Source organism: Solea solea, chromosome 1, assembly GCF_958295425.1.
Source record: "Solea solea chromosome 1, fSolSol10.1, whole genome shotgun sequence".
NCBI lineage: Eukaryota > Metazoa > Chordata > Actinopteri > Pleuronectiformes > Soleidae > Solea > Solea solea.
The window spans coordinates 21,806,392-21,826,447 of record NC_081134.1 but is presented as its reverse complement, the minus strand read 5'-3'; the positions used below and the strand labels follow the sequence as shown (position 1 = coordinate 21,826,447).

The window sequence follows — 20,056 nt, the reverse complement described above, 5'->3', positions numbered from 1 at the left end:
GAGCGAGAGCTCGGCTTCACGTCGCTGTTAGAGATGTAAGAGAAAGAACAGAGGATCCAGCGAGAGACGACAACATGTTTTTAAAAAGAGGATAAAACCCAGAAACTTTGAGGCTTTTCTTTTAATTGTCTCAACTCAAGTTCTGGAGAATTCAGCAGATTATCTTCAGAAAGTCTTACAAGAGATTCAACCACTTTCTCTCCACGATTTAAAAGAATGAATAATTTTTATCACTTTCCACTTAAAATGTTGTAAACTAAGTGGAACCCATGGCTCCATTCTGTCATAATCTGGCTTTAAAATCTGTTCTTCTGCAGCGTCAAAAAAACATGTGAGCATGTATGAATCTATGCTGCTGTGTAAGTGTCTGAATGTTGTGGAAGTCTCTCGAGTCTGAAGACTGTTCCATTAAAACTGTGCAAGCTCTTCTTCTTCTTCTTCAAACCTCCAGTGATGGATCACATTTCCTATAATTGCAGCTGCAGGCTCTGACTCCGTGTCTGTCGGCCTTTTGTTTTCCATAAATCCATCGTAAGTGAACTTTTTAAAACCACAAGTTTCACGGCTGCTTTTAAATCCACGATTCAGTGATGACTCCGCCCACGTTCAGTAGGTACTTTTTTTGCAACCTAAACCCGTGTCATGCTGAGGCGAGGCGGGTAGAGCTAGTGGAAATACACCATTAGTGATGGAGGCAGCAACAACTCTTGTGTGTAAAAATCACTGATTTTCTCTATGGCAGGGGTCTCAAAGTGGCGGCATCAAGTTGTAATGAGTAATTTCTATATGTTTTTATTTTTAAAAGAATAGATTAATTTTGCATCTTTTTTTATTGTTGCATATTAAAACAACCACTTATATTTTGAAATTATCCAACCCAACTTTATTTGTAAAGCACTTTAAAACAAACACAGTGGACCGAAGTGCTATACAGAATAATGGATAAAAGACAGAAGAAGTAAAAGACAGAAAAGCTCACACAAGGCAATAGAGTACATATTAAAAAAAAGGAATTAATACGGCATATTGCTGATATGAGCTCATAACATCCACCGCAACTGTTGCTTTTCCCAAAAAAGTTGGGCTTTTTTTTTTACTTGACTGGCCCCCCCACTGACCACACGAGACCGTCAGTGGCCCACAGGTCATTTGAGTTTGAGACCCCTGCTCTATGGGGTTTGGTGTGGGAGAGTGAGTGGTTGAGTGACAAGGAGTTTAAAACAAAGAGTACAGAGTGTAAGAAATTATGACATATACAGGTGAGACTGCAGATTTAAACAGTAACAATGAGATAGACTTGGAAGATATGAGATAAAAACAAAAATATAAAAGAAAAATTTAAATAAAGCCACACAAAGAAGAAGTATAGAATGAATATGACGTTAAATAAGATATTAACTGGTATAATAATCATCAGAATATTGTCTGAATGAAACTGAATGAAAAGAGCTGCGAGAGTCTGATGCAGGGGGCAGCAGCGAGCCGGCGGAGACACGGTGTCGTCTGTCAGAGCGTAGAAGAAGAAGGAGGAGGAAGGAGCGCGACCGTGAGACCGGAAGCGGAAGAAGAAGAACAGCTGACTCGTCCGCTGTTGTTGTTGAGTGACAGTTTGTGAGGATTAAAACCTTCAGACGAGGAAAAAGGTAACGAGTTTTTATCGAGTGTGACGCTTCAGCGTCGTTTTTTATCGTTGTTAAATAAAAGCTAACAGGCGAACAGTGACAGAAAGGAAAAATGCACTGTGTGTGTGTGCACACACGTTGTATAGTTAGGTTAGTAGTAGTTATGGTTATAGTTAGCGTAAATCCGCAGGAAATGAATGTAAATCAATGTAATGGCTCAGAGGTCATTGAAACCAGACCGAGTGTGTGTGTGTGTGTGTGTGTGTGTGTGTGTTATTCCGTTTGAAAGTGATGTCGTTTAGCTTAGGTTAGTAGTAGTTATGGTTAGAGTTAGTCTCCAGAAATTTAATGTGAATCAATGTGATGTCCTCTGAAGTCATGGAAGTGTATGTGTGTGTGTCTGTATGTGTGTAATCTCAGAGCTGACTTGTTTTCCTCTTCCTTCAGATGCAGGAAGCAGTTCCACGAGCTTGCTGATCCAATGACCGTCCTGCCCTGAATCCCCTCAACGTCCGTCCGTCCGTCCTCGCTTTTGAACGTTGTTTACCAGTGGGTGGGGGGGCCAGTGCTGGTCTTGAGGGGGCGTGGTCAGTGATGGACAGCCGGTGCAGCAGCAGTGCGGACTCGCGGTTGAACAGCAGAGTGGTCGGGTCGGTCAACGCGGCGGCCCTCTGCGCGCGGGTGGAGTCGTATGAGGCAGCGGCGGAGAAGAAGTGCATCTCCGACGTCAGGAGGACCTTCTGCCTCTTCGTCACCTTTGACCTCCTTTTCATCACCCTACTCTGGATCATAGAGCTGAATGTAAGGCTTGTGTTTGTTTTGGGGATACTGAATGTACATAATCAGGTTTGTATGTACTGTTTGCGCCCCCTGCTGCTGAGAACCAGCCTGAAAAACGGTCACAACAGTCTACGATTAGTTTAGAACATGTTCACTTTTCCAACAGGAAACAGAAGTTTGTATACTACTCACTCTCCCACACCGAACCCCATAGAGAAAATCAGTGATTTTAGCTGCGGGGACACAGGAGCTGCTGGTCCTCTGCTGCCTCGTGTGGTCACTTTGTGTCACTGCGTTAAGTCTAAATTAAATGTTTGAAATGCTGAAGTGACAAAATAAGACATTTAAGACAATAATACACTTAGTGATGGAGGCAGCAGTGGATCAACAACTCCTTTGTGTGTGATGTTAAAATCACTGATTTTCTCTATGGGTTTTGGTGTGGGAGAGTGAGTGGTTTACAAACTTCAGTTTCCTATTGGAATAGTCTGTCTAACAGTGAGATAAAGCTGCAAACTCTTTCCTAAGATCATCATATCATTGTTCATGACTCACTAGTCAGGTGAGGGACCAGTTGATTTCCTTTTATCAGTTCTATCTACAGCTGTAATGAGTTCATGGTCAGATGTGTTAGTTTGACTAGTGTCAAGGTTCGATCAGGAACCCGGTCACATGCTGACAGGGAAGTGACGCCGCTTAATAACTCTGTGTATTGAATGAGGAAGCGCTCTAGATAATGAAAACTTGGCCGGCAGCACTGAAACTAAACACAGGTGGAGTCAGACTGAAAACAAAATCATTTTTATTTACATTCTTTATTTTGGACACTTTGTTTTTATTGATTTGTTTTTATGACTCAGAAACTCAGTGCAGGGGAATTAAAAACCTGTAAATCAATAACAAGGCAAAAACCTCACAAACAAGCAAACCTCACTTTCAGGGAGGAAAATACCAACACTGATGTTTGGAATTCCCCTCAAACCAATATCATTAACAAAGTGAATCTGTGACGTTTATCGACGTCTTCTCTCGCTAACTCGCTGTTTTTTTCCTCCTGAACGAGAGGAAAATCTATATGATTGAGCACAACGTGTTCACCACTTTTGAGATGAGAAAATCTGAATCCAGCAAGAAGTTAATGTAGTCATTTTGCCTCTGTACATCACAGCAGTGAATTTGAAATGAAACAATCAAGATGTGATTGAAGTGTGGACTCTCAGCTTAAAAAACATCTTATTAATTGTTGAGGAATTCTAAGCATTTTGTACGTTATTGTCCATTTTCAAAGCAGCTTCACGGCCAGGGTTACGCCTGTTGCCGTCAGAAGAAGCAAATTAAAGGTTGGCTTGTTTGCATTTGGTGGCTTTTCACTGAAATTGTCAAATATGAGGTCTGGAGATTATGTCAGTGCATCAACATCAACAATTGGACACATTCTTAAAAAGAAGGTGAACTCACAAACACCAGAAGACGAGTAAAGTAGATGATCGCATGAAGAAAAACCTCTGTAACAACCACTGCTCACACTCAACAGCAGGGAGATTAGACCCGATTAGATTAGAATTAGAGTTAGAAAATAGACTTTTTGGGAAAAACAAACATGGACACATGGTCATGGTATCAGTGGCTCTGTGGACAGGATTATAATCTGCTCGCTCACATTCTGCCAAATGGACAATGGTTTAAAACACACAAGAGAATGTTCTTCAGTGACTGAGTCAGTCAGCAGTAACTGAAGCTCATACAAAATTGTATGTAATTTAAAAAGACTCCCATGCTGAACTGAAGCTGAGGTTGTTGTGTTGTATTTGTGTGTTTGTTGTTGTGAATGTGTGACAGGTGAAAGGCAGCATTCAGGAGCAGCTGGAGAAAGAAGTCCTGAACTACAACTACAGAGCCTCCTTCTTTGACATCTTTGTAGGTTTCTTCATTATTCACTTATTTATTCATTCAACTGTGATTTATTCATTATTTTCTCTTCTCTCTTTGTTTTCTAACACATCTCTTTTTTTAATCTTATCATTTATCCCTCCTCTCGTCTCCTCAGCTGCTGGCAGTTTTCAGGTTTGCTGCTCTAATCTTGGCGTACGCCGTCTGTAAACTCCGTCACTGGTGGGCCATCGCTGTAAGTTGTTTTTTCCTCTTTCTGGGATGCCTGTTCTCTGTGGCGTTACATGCTTTTTCATTTGAGTTGTGATGTTAAATTAAATTCAATTCAATTTAATTCACACAACATTTGCTGTAAAGGAGAAGAAAAAAAAAAAAGGCTAAAAATATTTTAATTGTGTGTGTGTGTGTGTGTGTGCAGATCACCACTGCGGTCAGCTGTGCGTTCCTGATCGTCAAAGTCATTTTATCAAAGGTATGAATCTGAAAAAAAAAACACTCCACGCTACACCTCATCCTTTTAATAATGATAATATTTAAGAAGCTCAAAGATAAAACATTATAATTACTATTTATTATTATCATTATTTTTGGTCAAAATCAACCCAAAACATCTGTGAACCTTTTATTTACAGTATTTGTCAGATGAGGTCATTATACAGAACGTAATACATGTTCTTCACTGTGTGTCTGTGTGTGTAGCTGCTGTCTCAGGGAGCATTCGGGTACCTGTTGCCTATCATCTCCTTCGTGTTGGCCTGGATTGAAACGTGGATGCTCGACTTTAAGGTTCTGCCTCAGGAGGCCGAGGACGAGAACAGTGAGTCCCTGCACACGCACACGCACACACAAAGTATGGTTGTACTGGCTGTGAGTGCCGCCCTGCTGCTGAGAACCTCTGAGTAACATCAGTAAACCACTCACTCTCACACACCAAACCTCATAGAGAAAATCCGTGATTTCACCATCACACACACAGGAGTTGTTGATCCACTGCTGCCTCCATCATTAAGTTCTCATGTCTTCTTTTGTCACTTCGGCATCTTAACTCCCTGGTTCAGGGAACGAGGCAGCAGAGGACCAGCAGCTCCTGTGTCCTCACCAGCTAAAATCACAGATTTTCTCTATGGACTTTGGTGTGAGAGAGTGAGTGGTTTCTAAACCTTAGTTTCCTGTTGGAAAAGTCGGTCTCACAGTGAGTTAAAGACAACTTTTATATCTTGTGTCGCCTGGTGACATTCCCACACTCCACTGCACACAGGAAGTACTTCTTTTATGTTAAAAAGAACCCCGGCTATGAAGACTTGTAGTTCCTAAAAGATAAATGTTAGTATCAGTTATAATCAAGTGATATAAAAAACCTTCTTGATGTCTTCGTTTTTATAAAATTTGTAAAAATAGTTCAACTCGTAGGTCGCCATTGTTGTTGACGTTGCAATGCACTCTGGGTAGTGTCATCATAAGGTTGCACTGGCGGGCTTCAGGACCCTGTTGTGACTGTTCAGCGACATAAACATGTCATTTGTTCAGCCACTACAATTTGAACCCGAGCGAAACAGTAATGAGGAGGACAGCACTGACAATGTTTCACAAAACGAGCATCAAAATGAAGAGCGACAAAGACGGGATGAGGCGAGAGTGGGACAAAACCAGTGGTGTATGTGCGGCAACTGCGTCTCCATGGTAACAACTCGGTGCACATCGGCTGGCCACTGTACCGCTGCATCTGACGTGTCTGAATCTGTCTGAGTGGCAGCGTCGATCATATTTGTCCGATGGTTCGTCTAACGGTACAGAAGCGGCAACTGCAGGAGCGGGTTGTTGGCTCAGGAGAGAATCCAGCATCTCTCGCTTCCCAAGGGCGTTTAGGCTTCTTAAGTTGGAAAATTATCGGAAAAGCGTTTGGTTTTAGTCTTCGTTTGTACCCAGCCGCTCCGGTGAGCTCTTTCAGCAGTTGTGGTCGACTAAAAGCCTCAAATGCATCAGGAGAAAAATGTCGCGAACACAGCCTTGGATCTTTGGGAAGTTGTGTCCGTCCACAGGCATCTTCCCACTCCTTTCTCCTCTTCTTGTCAGTAGGAAAGCATTGCAAACTCACATCACTCCCCTTGTTGCCCTTTGACTGGACATTGCATCCAAAAGCAGAACAATGTGGCATTTTACTCAACTGTAAGCACGTCAACAACACTAGCATCAATAGCTATTCTACCAAGTGCAACCACCATACGTCATCGCCCCCAGAGTGCATTGCGCGCGAAAAACATGGCGTCCTATGTATGTCAAAATATGTACTAAATATTATAGATTTTCAAATCAATGGCAAAATCTTATGTGTTTCTGACAACATATTTAGTACAAGAGAACAATTGTGGCTTATTAGGGCCTACAAGTCTTCATAGCCAGGGTTCCTTTTAAGATGGATGGAAGGAACATCAAAAGATCCAGAAAGAAAAGTTTTAGATGTATAAAATCCCACTCATTCAGCAGTTGGAAGGCATAGACGCCCACCTCTGTGCGTCTACCTTCAGCAGGAGGTGTCTCCACCCACCTCTGCTCTGCTGCTGTATACACACAGACACTCCCTCTGACATTTCACAGAGAACAAACAGAGGCAGAATAATCACATCAACAACAATCTCACCTGTGCGGTCTCACCTGTGTTTCAGGATTCCAGTCGTTCATGGACGTCGCTGAGCGAGCACCTCTCATGTGTCCTGGTCCTTTATCAGACGGACAGTTCTACTCTCCTCCAGAGTCTGTGGCAGGTCAGTTCACCCCCCCCCCCCCCCACTGATCCAGAACCAGGTCCAGACTCAACCCAGCCCAGTCTGCGACACCAGAGATGAGAACTTGAATCTAGACCTGCTTGTGCTCAGCTTTAAACTTCAATCCTGAAGAAATCCTCTGAAATGTGGTCTGGTTTGGAGTTAAAGTGACCTCAACTCAAACTGCTGTTTAACTTAAACTATAGTTAATTAGAGGTAGAGTTGGTTAAACTAAAGATGTCCCAGTCTTTATGCTAAACTAAGCTAACTACTCTTTGCCTCCGGCTCTTTTGTGTCATTTTACTCGTTTAACGTTGATCTTTTCTTCTTCTTCTCAGACTCTGACGAGGATCTGGACGATAAACATGATCCAGAGAAAGGGCTGATTCAGCAGGTGACTTAACAGGTCCGACCACGACGATGACGACGATTATGATGATGATGATGATGATGACAGCTCGCACACACGATTAACTCCACTCCTCTGTTTCTCCTCTCCTCAGGACGCTGTCGTTGCCTCAGAGGGAAGAAAAAAAAATCCTGCCTTACACATTCTGACATTTTAGTTTTTAGGCTTCAGAGCCACGAGTGCACTTCAGGTTCTTATGTGAGTCTTCTGCATGAACACAGAGATTAAAAAGAAGAAGAAAAGAAAAAGTGACGCTACAAAAAACTCTGTTATTTTCTGCACCTTTTTGAGGAAAATTCATATTGATGAAAAACTGCACCTTATGCCTGACATTGTAAAGGGATTTACAGTTTTTTTTTTTTGTTTTTTTAAATGTTTTGTTTCTTAGTGTGGATTATGAGATACTGACACTGCGCAACGCCCCTCTCAGACTTGGAGGCCGGCTCTGTCTGTGACGGAAGGAAAAAATGATTTTTAGCCACTTAACAAAAGATTCACCTGATTAAAATGTTCGTCTGTTTAAGTCTATGATATCTTGAAAACATGATCTCGTCTTTATCTCACTGTTAGACAGATTTTGCCAACAGGACCTGAAGTTTGGAAACCACTCACTCTCCCACACCAAAGTCCATCGAGAAAATCAGTGATTTTAACATCACATCAGATGTCTCTTAAGATGTCATAGACTTAAACTGATGTCAATTTTATGAGCTGAGTCTTAAGTAAAGTGGTGAAAATCAGCATCCGGACCTCCATGTTTGAGGCTTATCCTTTAAAACAAACAAATAAATCGATATACGTCAGACCAACTGTTTTCTCCTCCCGGGTTAATGTTAATGTTGTATCATTGCGACATCATGTTTACTCTCAATATCCATGTGCTTGGATATGAAGTCACTGAAAAGCAACATAAGCTTGTTTCACAGACTCCACGTGGGAAAAAGGGAAGGATTTTTATGTTTTATTTCTGTGGGCCTGTATTGAAGTCATGGACCACGTTGTTCGTAGCAAATGAAAGATGAAAAAAGTATTTATGATTTACTGTGTTTACAACGAACATAATCAAGATCATACAGGTTAAAGATACTGAAAACTGTCAACTTTTGGCGCTTGATGTGCAGTGGATAAAAAAATAATAATTGTACATATCTTCATGCATGCCTTGTTTTTTTGTTTTTTAAAGAAAAGCTTGTCTGTAAAATGAAATCATTAAAATGTGAAATTTGATGAGTTTTTCCTTTATTTCTTTATTAATTTAACATATTAAAGTTAAGGTTTTCTGATTATTTTATGTGTGGTTGAATGAGGCACTGACACATAGTTAATGTTTTTACTTCTTAGGTTAACTTTTCGAACAGAGAACAGAAGTTTGTAAACCACTCACTCTCCCACACCAAACCCCATAAAGAAAATCAGTGATTTTAGCTGGTGGGGACACAGGAGCTGCCGGTCCACTGCTGCCTCATGTGGTCACTTTGCGTCACTGAGGTAAATCTGAACAATACAAAACAAGACATTAGAACTTGGTGATGGAGGCAGCAGTGGATCAACAACTCCTGTGTGCTGTGATCTTAAAATCACTGATTTTCTCTATGAGGTTTGGTGTGGTTTACAAACCTGGGTTTACAGTCAGAAAAGTCTGAAATAAATGCTAGGAAGTTCCCAAAAATGATTTGAAGTTGTTAATTGTGTATGGGGATTATGTGCACGGAGCTGATTTGTTTTGTGCAAATGGAAAATCCAACTTAAGTTTGCCTTTGTTGGATTTTCTCTTCTTCTTCTGTCAAACTTAGACACAGAAAATTTGCATGAAATTCTGATTTAAAATAGCATTTGTAAGACATCACAGTCAAGATAGATAGCGTTTTACTCAGTAACAATGCTGGTATTATAATAATAAAAACACAGACAATCAAGTGTGTCTCTAAATTAAGAATGGTGAGTGGAAGAAAGATGAGTTTTATGCTTCTTATCATCTGTGGTGCTTCAGTTTACAGCTCTATTGTGCCCTCTAGTGGTGGGTTCAGTGTTTGTAAGGCTGAAATGTCCTCCACACGCATGGAGTTTGCATGTTCTCCCCGAGTGTGCGTGGGTTTTCTCCGGGTTCTCCGGCTTCCTCCCACAGTCATGCAGTATGGGGATTAGGTAATTGGTCACTCTAAATTGACCATAGGTGTGAATGTAAGAGTGAGTGGTTGTTTGTCTCTATGTGTGGCCCTATGTGATGGACTGGTGAACTGTCCAGGGTGTGACCCGCCTTTTGCTCTATGTCAGCTGAGATTGGCACAGCACCACCCGCATGCCTCCGGTGGAGGATAAAGCGGTAGATAATGGATGGATGTCCTCCACACTTATTTACAGTCCACGTAATGATGCTATTTTGATTTTTACAAACTAAATTATGGTTCTTAAAGCACCTGATTGGTTGGCATAAACAGATGCCTAGCTCCCTATTATATGTGAGGGAAAAATATTCTTAGAGCTATTTGGACAAATACAATTAATTATATTTTAATGTTGTGAGTGCAATTGCATTTGTCAGAAGTCAGTAGGGAAATATATACAATGGTTAGACATCATAGTGAGGCAGTTTACAAGTGATTTTCCATCATTATTAAACTTTATCATATCTATATATTTTTTTTACCAAAAATGAAAAGTTAAAGATGTACTGTATTTTATTTTACTTATATTAAATGTGTGTTACTATAAACACATACACATGTACATGTATATGGGTACATACAATGAATATATGTGTAATATTTGTATACATGTTTGCATTTGTATATGAGATAAACCAAGCTAGAGATAAACCAGCTCGATTCAAGTTTGAAATCTTATAAAAATGTTCTTAAAGTTGTCTTACTGTGAAACAGTAAATAAATGAATAAAGTGGGATTTTAAAATGTGTTAGTAGGGACCTGTTTTACTTTCCATACATTCCCATAAGTTTTTACCTGACACAAGATGGCGCCGGGTCCCGCAGTTGCCGCCGCAGTTTGAAGCTCCCTCCCTTCCTTCTCTTGCCACCGGAGGCTGACCTTCTTGTTTGCCCGCGATGACAGCTTCCTGCTGCGGGCTGGTGGAGACGGGCTGTCCGCCCTCATACAGCAGGATGTGCCCAGGAGGAGGCAGGGTCGTCGGAGTGTAAGCTGGTCGGTATGCTGTGGACTCGGCTGACGGAGTGAATTTGAGTTTGTTTTTTTTCCCCAACAAGAGCGAATGTCGCAGACGGAACGCGGTGAGTGAGTCGCTGTTTTCGGCGGTTGAGTGTTGCCGGAAGAAGTTGTTGTTTTTGTCGCTGATGTTTGGTAGAAGCCGCCGCTGCAGCCGGAGAAGCCCCATACGTGTCACTTTGGAGATAACGTCACGACGGACTCCATTCGAAAATCCGACATTTTAGTATTTCTCTACCCAATTACTACATGTTACATTTTGTAAACGATGTTCCAAAACTGCTGTTGTATTAAATCAATTGTGCTATTTAATTCGGCGTACACTAATCAACACCATAACGTACATGTTTTAGTCAAAAATCTACTTTTACTTTCGGTACGTTCACTTGTTGCCAATCGCGGTAGTTGAGGTAGGAAACTGCGGGGCCGCGGATTGAGGCAATTTTCAAAGTTTTAGTACTACCGAAAGACTTGCGTGTTTGTGTATTGATCGTATGCCGAATTACAGAGGGGATTTAAACGTGTCATGGCATTTATTCACTTTAAACGTGCTCCTTCCACATGTCCCAGAATTGAACGTCTTAATAAATTTGACAATTCTGTAAGAGAGTTTTGTTTCGGGTACTGCCCAGATACGGGAATGACAGTTCACCTCGGAGTGTGTGAGGAGACTGTGGCAACACGTTTCAAATGTCTCTTTTATTTAAGCCGTTATAGTGGAACTTATCAAACTAACCGAAACATGTCATGAACTCGTTGAAATTGTTGTAGAAATTAGTAAATATAACAATTAACCAGCTTTTTCCACCTTGCTAGCAAAGGTAACTACTGCAACTTGGCAGTGGAACACGGGCCATTATCTTTAAAACAGGGCATTTCCTGCTTAAATATCCGTTATTCTCCTTCTTATGACACTTTTGATAAGATTTCTTATATAAATGTGGGTCATTTAAACCATGGGTTTATGCTATTGGCTTCATCTCTCAAATACCACACATTTCTCAGCCCAGTGCATTAAATCTGGTATTTTTATGGGGCTAAATTGTTAACTCTTTGTCACCGTGTAAAGTCTGATATCCTTACGAAACCTGTTGGCTATAATTCTAAGTCTATTTTAGTATAATTGTTCGACATTAGAGCCTTGGACAACTAATGATTGGTTTTATTTTTCATAAAGTGATGAAAACAAAAACAACCAATTTGTTGAATGTTTTTGAAAGAGAAGCAAAAACATCTGAATTCTGAGATTAAAGTCAGAATTCTTACTTTTTCCCTCAAAATTATGATTTTAATCTCAGAATTCTGACTTTATTCCTCAGAATTGTGACGTTATTCCTCAGAATTTTCACTTTAATCTCAGAATTCTGACTTTCCTCAGAATTCTGAACTTTTTCCTAAAAATTTGGACTTTAATCTGAGAATTCTCACTTTTTCCTTATAATTCTGACTTTAATCTCATAATTCTGACTTTTTTGCTTTCTTTCAAAGAAAATGTTTTCATGTGTCTCTTACATATAGAAATGCTAATTATGCTCATTTTAAAGCTGCAGTGTGTAATTTTTTTTGTTTTCAGACCAGCAGAGTTCAGGAATTGTTGTTTTTTATTGTATTGACTTTTTATTCACATGAAAACAACGTCGTTCAATCACTGAAACACTTTAAAAAAAAATAACTATAGATATTATGCGTTTTCTTGTACTTGCGGTTTTATGTCCAAGTCTTCTTCTCTGTCTTGGGTGTATTGTCGTGTCAGTGTTACAGCGCCACATACAGGCCTGGCGTACACGCTGCAGCGTTAAGAGTTACTATACTGTGTTTTTAGCAAACATTACAACGTTAAATGATTGTATCACAATTATCTGATATTTGCTGTAATTGTTTCTCTCTCCAGTGGGGAAATGAGTAACAGGATGGAGGGTACGTCAGGACCCGGTGTCCGGGTGAACGGACCAGTGGTGCCGCCCAGCAGCTCGGCAAGCTCCTCCATGGGAGTGCCTCTGTCGCCACAGGAGCTGCAGGAAGAGCAGCAGTCGTCGCTGGTGGACGTCTCCCAAATGTGGATTAAGTTTGCCAAGACCTTCGCCATCATCTTGCCCATCTACGTCCTTGGATACTTTGAGTTCAGTTTTAGCTGGGTCCTGGTGGGACTTGCCGCGCTCTTCTACTGGAGGAGGAACCATGGCAACAAGGACTACAGGATAAACCGAGCCATCGAGTTCCTGGAGCACGAGGACAAGGCGGTGAGGCAGAATGTGGCAACGACGGAGCTGCCGCCATGGGTGAGTCCTCCTCCACCACTTAAAGTGATTCTTACATCCTCGGACATGGAATATAGGCATGTTCTATTTGTAGTTTCTGAGGTCATGGGAACTGGGATTTCCAACTCGGAGCAACCTCACCAATCCAAACTTGGGATTCCGAGGTGGCTGCCACTAGTGTTGTATTTATTTCACAGTAAATCAGTCGCGTACATATACATGGAGTGTATTTTTCCGACTTCCATTTTCCGATGTGAAGGTAACACTCTGGATGAAAACATGGCTGCCACACAAGGAAAAAAACGAAATAAGAAAATACGAAATACGAAAATACAAGTTTGCAAACCACTCACTTTCCCTCCACACCAAACTCCATAGAGAAAATCAGTGATTTTAGCTCACAGAGCGGGGGAATGAGAAGTTTCCCCAAGCAACACAAACACTCAGTTCTCAGTTGTCAAACAGTGAGATTAAGTGATGAACATATCCCCAAAACGGGAGTAGATTGTAGAAGTGGTGACAAACAAAACGTTTGGAAAATTTGTGTCTAAGCTTAAAAACATGTCTTTAAAGTGGGTCTGACTGTGAGTAATGTACACAGGAATGTTTGGAGCTGGAAAAAAAAAAGAGTCGTTTCGTGGCAATGAGCGGTCGGGTCTGAGACGTGGTCCGATTCAAACGTCTCGTTCTGTGTTTCTGTCGCAGGACAACAGAGACTGAAGATCACACACACACACACACACACACACACACACACAGTCTTCGGCCTGAGGGAGCAGAAGTCCTTGTTGAATAATTTACACCCCCCCCCCCCCCAGCAAACTGGGTTCCCCGGGAGCTCGAGCCGTGAAGTGAAGCATCGCAGAGTCATCGAAACTGTCCTGGTTTTCGCTCTCTGTGCTCGTTTTTGTGTCGTTGTGTGTGTTGTAGAGGGAGGGGGAGGCGGCTGGGTTACATGCCCGTCCACATACTGTAGCTGCCTGTCTTTGTCTGTGTGGAAAATCAAAGATCTGATTAGATGTTTTTGTGACATCACGTCATGTTTGCTTTAAATAAGATTATTTTTGACGTGGGAGTTCATATCTTTTATTATTATTGTCTTTTATATTGATGTTAATCGTTAAGATCTCGATTCACAGCTGTGATCTTATTTGTAAATGAAGACGACTCTTCTGCATTTTATTTCATGAGCTGCGTTGCAAATAAACGATAAACAATTTTCCTCTCAGAGATTCTTGTCGCCGTCTTCCCTCTCAGCACATGAACCCTTTACGTCACGTGATTCAGAGGAGATGAAGTTTGTCTCCAGCGCTGAGTGAGAGCGGCACAGAACGCAGGAGAAATGAACACACAATGGACGGGGATGAAAACCCAGGTGTTAGTGATGAGAATCACACGTCGCTAAATCCACCAGACTCCTCTGACATTTGCTAAATGTTGGAGATTAACCCACATTTTCAAGAAGTCTTTTTAACTCGTCTACAGTTCAGCACTGTTCGCTTTGATTCCTGTGCACAGCAGTCTGACGACGTCACGCATTCTCCCTGGTTATGATGTCACAGGTCGAGCTCGTGGAAACACGCCATGTGTCACTGAAGCCACTGTAATAACAACAATAACAATAATAACTACAATAACAACAATAATAACAATAAGCCCATTATGCAGGGCCATTTTCAGGCTCTTTATTTGAATGCCTCATTGAATGTTTCTAATCTAATTTTGTTCATGAGTGCGATAAACATTTCCATTTGTGAAATAAATGGTGATTCACATGTTTTCCAGAATTGTGCAGCCCTCACTGACACAGAGTTTCTGCAGGGAAATATATTTTTCTTCTCGTCTGGAGATGACAGATTCAGACACAAACTCGGTCTTAAAGAGAAACATTAACACTCTCCTGCTGAAATATTTTGTGTAATTGACACCAGATGACTGAGCAGAGTGAGGCTGAGTGGATGTCAGGTCGCCGGCCTGGGCCAGACATCTTCCCATCATCTCGTCCATGATCACACAGAACTTTTGTTCTTTGTTTGGATGATTAAAGGGAAACTGAGAGATGCAATGAAAAGGACGTCACAGCATTGATTTGATGTCGTCCTGCTGATAATGAGCTACAGTGTAACGGTAATCAGCTGTGACCTTTGACCCTGCGGGGAAACACGGTCTGTCCCTGTCCTTTATCTGTTCACCTCTGTCACACTGACCTCACAAGTCAGAGTCATTAAATGCTCAGTCAAAGTTCTGCCACCATTAACTTCATCAAGCTTCTGTAATCTGTGTTTACACGTTCATCTGATAATCTCAAATTAGAGAATAAAAAAATGAGGACAAACCCTGGGAACATAGATTTTAAACTGTGGGATTAACTCTAGATTTTAAATTTTGGGATTACTCTAGATTTAAAATTTTGGGATAAACTCTAGATGTTAAACTTTGGGATAAACTCTAGATGTTAAACTTTGGGATTAACTCTGGATTAGATACTTCATGATCAAACCTGTTAACATAGATTTTAAACTTCAGGAACAAACCTCAGAGTATAGGTTTTAGATTTTGGGATCAACCCTAGATTTTAAATTTTGGATCAAAACTGGAAAACGAACTATTTCAAACTTCGGGACTAAATTTAGGAACATAGATTTTAATCTTGGTCTTCCTGTGAATGTACATTTAAATATTTGGGAGTAAAACCCCCGGAATATCAATCGGGGACATTGCTGGAATAAATTTGGAAACATCGATTTTGGGATTAAACCCTGGAACATGGATACTTTAATGTGCTTTAAAGCTTTGAAGAGACTCTTTGATGTGTTGCGTTAATACATTTTCATTGATTGCGATTGCTTCGTCACACTTTTCCTAATCAGACGTGACAGCTATAATGTACAGTGTACACACTGTACATTATACTGTACACAGGGCTGCTGCTATAGAATCTTTACTTATTCTTTATTTGTCTGAGTCTTTTTTGCCTTTAGCTTTGAGGAGAAAACCTGAAACTTCCTGCTTCACCTGCTCAGCCGTTCGTTTATATTCACAAAGGTCAAAGGTCAGTTTATGTACTGTGTGATGTCAACGTTTTAGAGGACGGCCCCTTTTCCTGACTCCTCTTCTTCTTCTTCGTCATTATCAGAATCAGAAAGAAAGAAACAGAATCAGAAAAAGCTTTATTGCCAAGTACGATTTTACACATACAAGGAATTTGTAATGGTGTCGTTGTCGTGCATAAAAAACATTCTCTAAATATAAACTATTAAAAATTAAAAATTTAAAATATAGCAATATAAGTGTATATACACAGTATGTTTTTAAGTTTGGTTTTTTTAATTAAAAAAATTAAAAAATTATAAATTATTACACACACTATTGGACACGCAAGGTTGAAAGCTAACTGCTAAGCTAATGAGTTTGCAGATTTTTTTCGCAACATTGCCGTCTTTGGAGGACGGTTTAGCTTGTGTCGTCACAGAAAATCACCGTATTACCATATTATCACAATATTTAAAGGCGACATCGAATGCTTGTATCACACATATATGTTAGTTATGGAGGTCTACTTACATATATTAACTTGTTTTCATGGTTAAAAACCTCATAATCGCTGCAAACGAGCCGATCAAAATATCTCCTCACTGACGCTCTCGTCAGCTGCGCTGTTTCAGACCAAAACCGCACCCCCAGAATATGGACTGTGTTGTGATTGGCCAGCCAACGAGAGCTTTCCCACTGTCCTGTGATTGGCCAGGTACCTGGAAGTGACGTAATAGATAGGCCAGCTCTCAGATACACAGCTCCCCCTCTGGCACAGTGGATGCTCTGCATCTCAGCAGCTACAACAAGAGTAGTTCTTCTTCTTCTGCGGTTGAATGTACGCAACCGGATGTGCCCGGACTAGTGCCGGCACCAGGAGGCGCTACGGTGGTGAGAGGAGTGGTGAGGATTTCTGATGACGACATCAAATTAAGGAAGTGCCTATCCGCTTCGTAGAGCCCAGGAAAACAATAAAACCCTATTTTCTCAGCAGTGGCTGAACTGTTTGTTCTGAAACTTTAGGGTTTCATAAACGAGGTAATGACGCAGATACACACACAAACACAGCGTTAATTGGAGCTTCCGGTCTATGTGGGCTTTAAGTCACAATATGATTAACTATAGGAGGTGGAGTGGCTCAGTGGTTAAGACCGGTACCCTGTGTGCGAAAGAAATCATGGTCGCAAGTTCAACTCCACCCCTGGCTGATTGTACTCAATTCCATTTTAAGTCGCTTTGGATCAAAGCGTCTGCTAAATGACATGTAATGTAATGTCATCTATATATTATTGTAGTGATTTTTTATTGTCTTTTTAAATAATTAAATCAAATGTAGTATTTATTATGATATTTAAGTCACAATATTTGAGTCACGATACGATATTATCATGATATTGGGATATACTGACTCCCGTGACAGTGAGCACCATCTAATGGTCTAAAACGGAAATATATATTTTTTTATGCTAATCCACCAAATGTTGAATGTTTATTTGTAACATCAGTTAAACATAAATACATGCTTACTCTTCAGAAGCGATATAATGTCGACACATAAAATATCACGATATTTCTGAGTTGATTGTACGTATTACACCCTAGTGTGATATGATTCTAAGCTGTTTTTGTGACAAACTAATATTTCCTCATTAAACTCCATAAACTTTTCTTTTGTATTGTTTTTAACAGCAACAGCGTTGGAGTGTTTCCACAGTGAACTCATTGATTATTTTTTATTGTAAAATTCAAATAATAAAAAATTATAAAAAAATCGTACTCGGTGGTTTCATAAAAACAATCACGCCGTCAGAGAATGTCATTAACATGCAAACTAACGTCTGTGTGTGTGTGTGTTTGATGTTCCTGTATCAACACGCCAAACACACCAGCACATACTTTAGATTCGCTTTTCCCTCTTTAAAAAAAAAGCAGCTTTGTTCCTGCTGAATCTGCAGGAAAAGCAGATTATTTAAGAGTTAGGATTACATAGACAACACCTAACCTTTGTGTAACCGGATATTAGTTATTAGTAGATTTAAATAATTAAATCAAATGTATTATTATTATTATTATTATTATTATTGTTAATCAAGCAAAGACGATCATCTGCTGCAACAAGATGAGAAAGTTAAATATTACATTTTGTCCCTTTGTTGTTTAACCCTAATACTGATTAAAAATCTCTTTGACGAGGCAGATTAAATCCAGACGTCCTGATTGTCACGACCAGTTTAATCCTCGCTTCCACCTTTGATTTCAAACATGGCGTCGATCGTTTTTCTCCACTGGAGCTGGAGACGCCTCGTTCGTGCGTGCGAGCTTGCGTGTGTTTCTCTGCGTCATGGTTCAACTATGCAACAGCTGTTTGGAAATCCTCCTCTCCCCTTTTCCAGCTAGCCACACCCCTCTCTTGCTACTTGCTTGATTGTGTGTGTGTGTGTTCTTGTATTGGTATCTTTGTGAGGACCTAACTAATTTATATCCCAAAGGAAATGAGGACTGTTTGGTTTGTCCTCACATTCTGAAACCCCTAAACATGTCTTTTTCAGGGTTAAGACCTGGTTTTAGGGTTTCGGTGAAGGGATGATTAAGGTGTGTGTGTGTGTGTTGTTAGGTGTGGAAACAGTGAATAATAATAATAATTCCTGCTGGATTATATTATATTCAAACGTGACGGACAGATGAAAAGCGTTTCATGTCGCTGCCTGTTCATGAATAAACATCCTGACTCACAATAATCCTGGACTCATGATGTTAATGAAATAAACGTTAAATAAAGTTGTTTTGTGTGTTTTTTAGTGCAAACAGATTTATTTATGATTGAGGGTGAGGGTTTTAACTCCGCCTCCTTTCTTGTTGTTTTTCTAGGTTCATTATCCTGATGTGGAAAGAGTGGAGTGGCTGAATAAGGTCAGACACAAACACACACACACACACACAAACATACACATGTTCCTTCCTTTCATTTGCACAAACTAAACAGCTTCAAAGGATTCATCTGTGTCAGTGTTTGTTTAGATTGTTTCAAATGATTAAAACCAGTTTCTGTGATTTTTCAGCTTCTTAAATGTGAATATTCTCAGATTTTTTTTGCTCCATATAAACATAGAAATCATTAAAACGAATCGATTTAAATAAGAAAATAGTCGACATAAAGTGACAAATACAAATATGATGAAATGATGACCAACGTTTTCAGGTGGAAAATAAAGTGTTCTTGTCAAGCGTCAACATGCTATTGATTATTTCCTGATCAGATTAAGGTCATTTTTATGCTCTAATCACTGATAACTGGGTTCTGCCTCATCAGGACCAGGTTTTGGGCTAGCACTTGCTCCCTTATCTAATTCATCAGGCCCTGTTAGCCTGTTAGCCTGTTAGCATGTTAGCCTGTTAGCCTGCACACACAGGGAGAGAAGCTGGAGTATAAATAGCGTCTGAATGTGGAGCGATGATGATGATGATGATGATGATAGACCCTGACCCAGAGCTGCTGCTGCCGCCCACACACGCACACACACAGTGTGTTACCTGGATGATTATCACTGTCAATGTTCACACACAAATAACTTCCTGTTTAAAGTGAGTTATAAGGAGATTATTGTCTCATTTTTGTGTCGTCTTCATCGTCCTCCTCATCTTCCTTCTTGTCCTCCTCTTCGTCGTCCTCCTCCTCTTCCTCCTCCTCCTTGTCCTCCTTTTCGTCCTCCTGTCCCACAGACAGTGAAGCAGATGTGGCCGTTCATCTGCCAGTTTGTGGACAAGCTGTTTAGAGACACCATCGAGCCGGCGGTGCAGAGCGCCAACCCTTACCTCGGCTCCTTCTGCTTCAGCAAGATCGACATGGGCGACAAGGTGACGACGGAACAATGTCAATACATTTATATATATATTGCAATTAGGGAAGTATATGTCTGCCAGTGGGCACAGAAGGAAAAACAGATGTTTAAATAAACCACTCACTCTCCCACACCAAACTCCATAGAGATCAATGATTTTAGCCACATGAAATCGATTGGAGGGCCACATGTGGCCCCCGGGCCGCCACTTTGAGACCCCTGATTTTAGCTGATGGGGACACAGGAGCTGCTGCTCTACTGCTGCCTCGTGTGGTCACTTTGTG

General features: G+C 40.7%; 2 protein-coding genes across 3 annotated transcripts in view; both read left to right on the top strand.

Annotated features, from left to right (window-relative positions):
* The first annotated feature begins 1,515 nt into the window (after window positions 1–1,515).
* stard3nl (STARD3 N-terminal like) lies at window positions 1,516–8,690 on the top strand. 2 transcript variants are annotated; one of them, XM_058650457.1, is made up of 9 exons: window positions 1,516–1,643; window positions 2,070–2,423; window positions 4,242–4,319; window positions 4,450–4,527; window positions 4,711–4,764; window positions 4,992–5,109; window positions 6,956–7,054; window positions 7,393–7,448; window positions 7,558–8,690. In XM_058650457.1, the coding sequence occupies exons 2-9, from the start codon at window positions 2,217–2,219 to the stop codon at window positions 7,618–7,620; spliced, it is 753 nt and encodes a 250-aa protein (XP_058506440.1). In that variant the 5' UTR covers window positions 1,516–1,643; window positions 2,070–2,216; the 3' UTR covers window positions 7,621–8,690. The 2 variants fall into 2 exon arrangements, with proteins under 2 accessions (XP_058506440.1, XP_058506448.1); XM_058650465.1 differs by having other exon boundaries at window positions 7,393–7,460.
* Window positions 8,691–10,532: 1,842 nt separating this feature from the next.
* The window catches only part of LOC131458573 (extended synaptotagmin-2-like), a 35,696-nt gene continuing 26,172 nt past the window's right edge, over window positions 10,533–20,056 (top strand). The window contains exons 1-4 of the mRNA XM_058627750.1: window positions 10,533–10,707; window positions 12,534–12,921; window positions 18,802–18,843; window positions 19,654–19,788. Coding sequence (XP_058483733.1) covers window positions 12,541–12,921; window positions 18,802–18,843; window positions 19,654–19,788 — 558 coding nt within the window. The 5' untranslated portion in view covers window positions 10,533–10,707; window positions 12,534–12,540. The remainder of the gene's footprint in view (window positions 10,708–12,533; window positions 12,922–18,801; window positions 18,844–19,653; window positions 19,789–20,056) is intronic.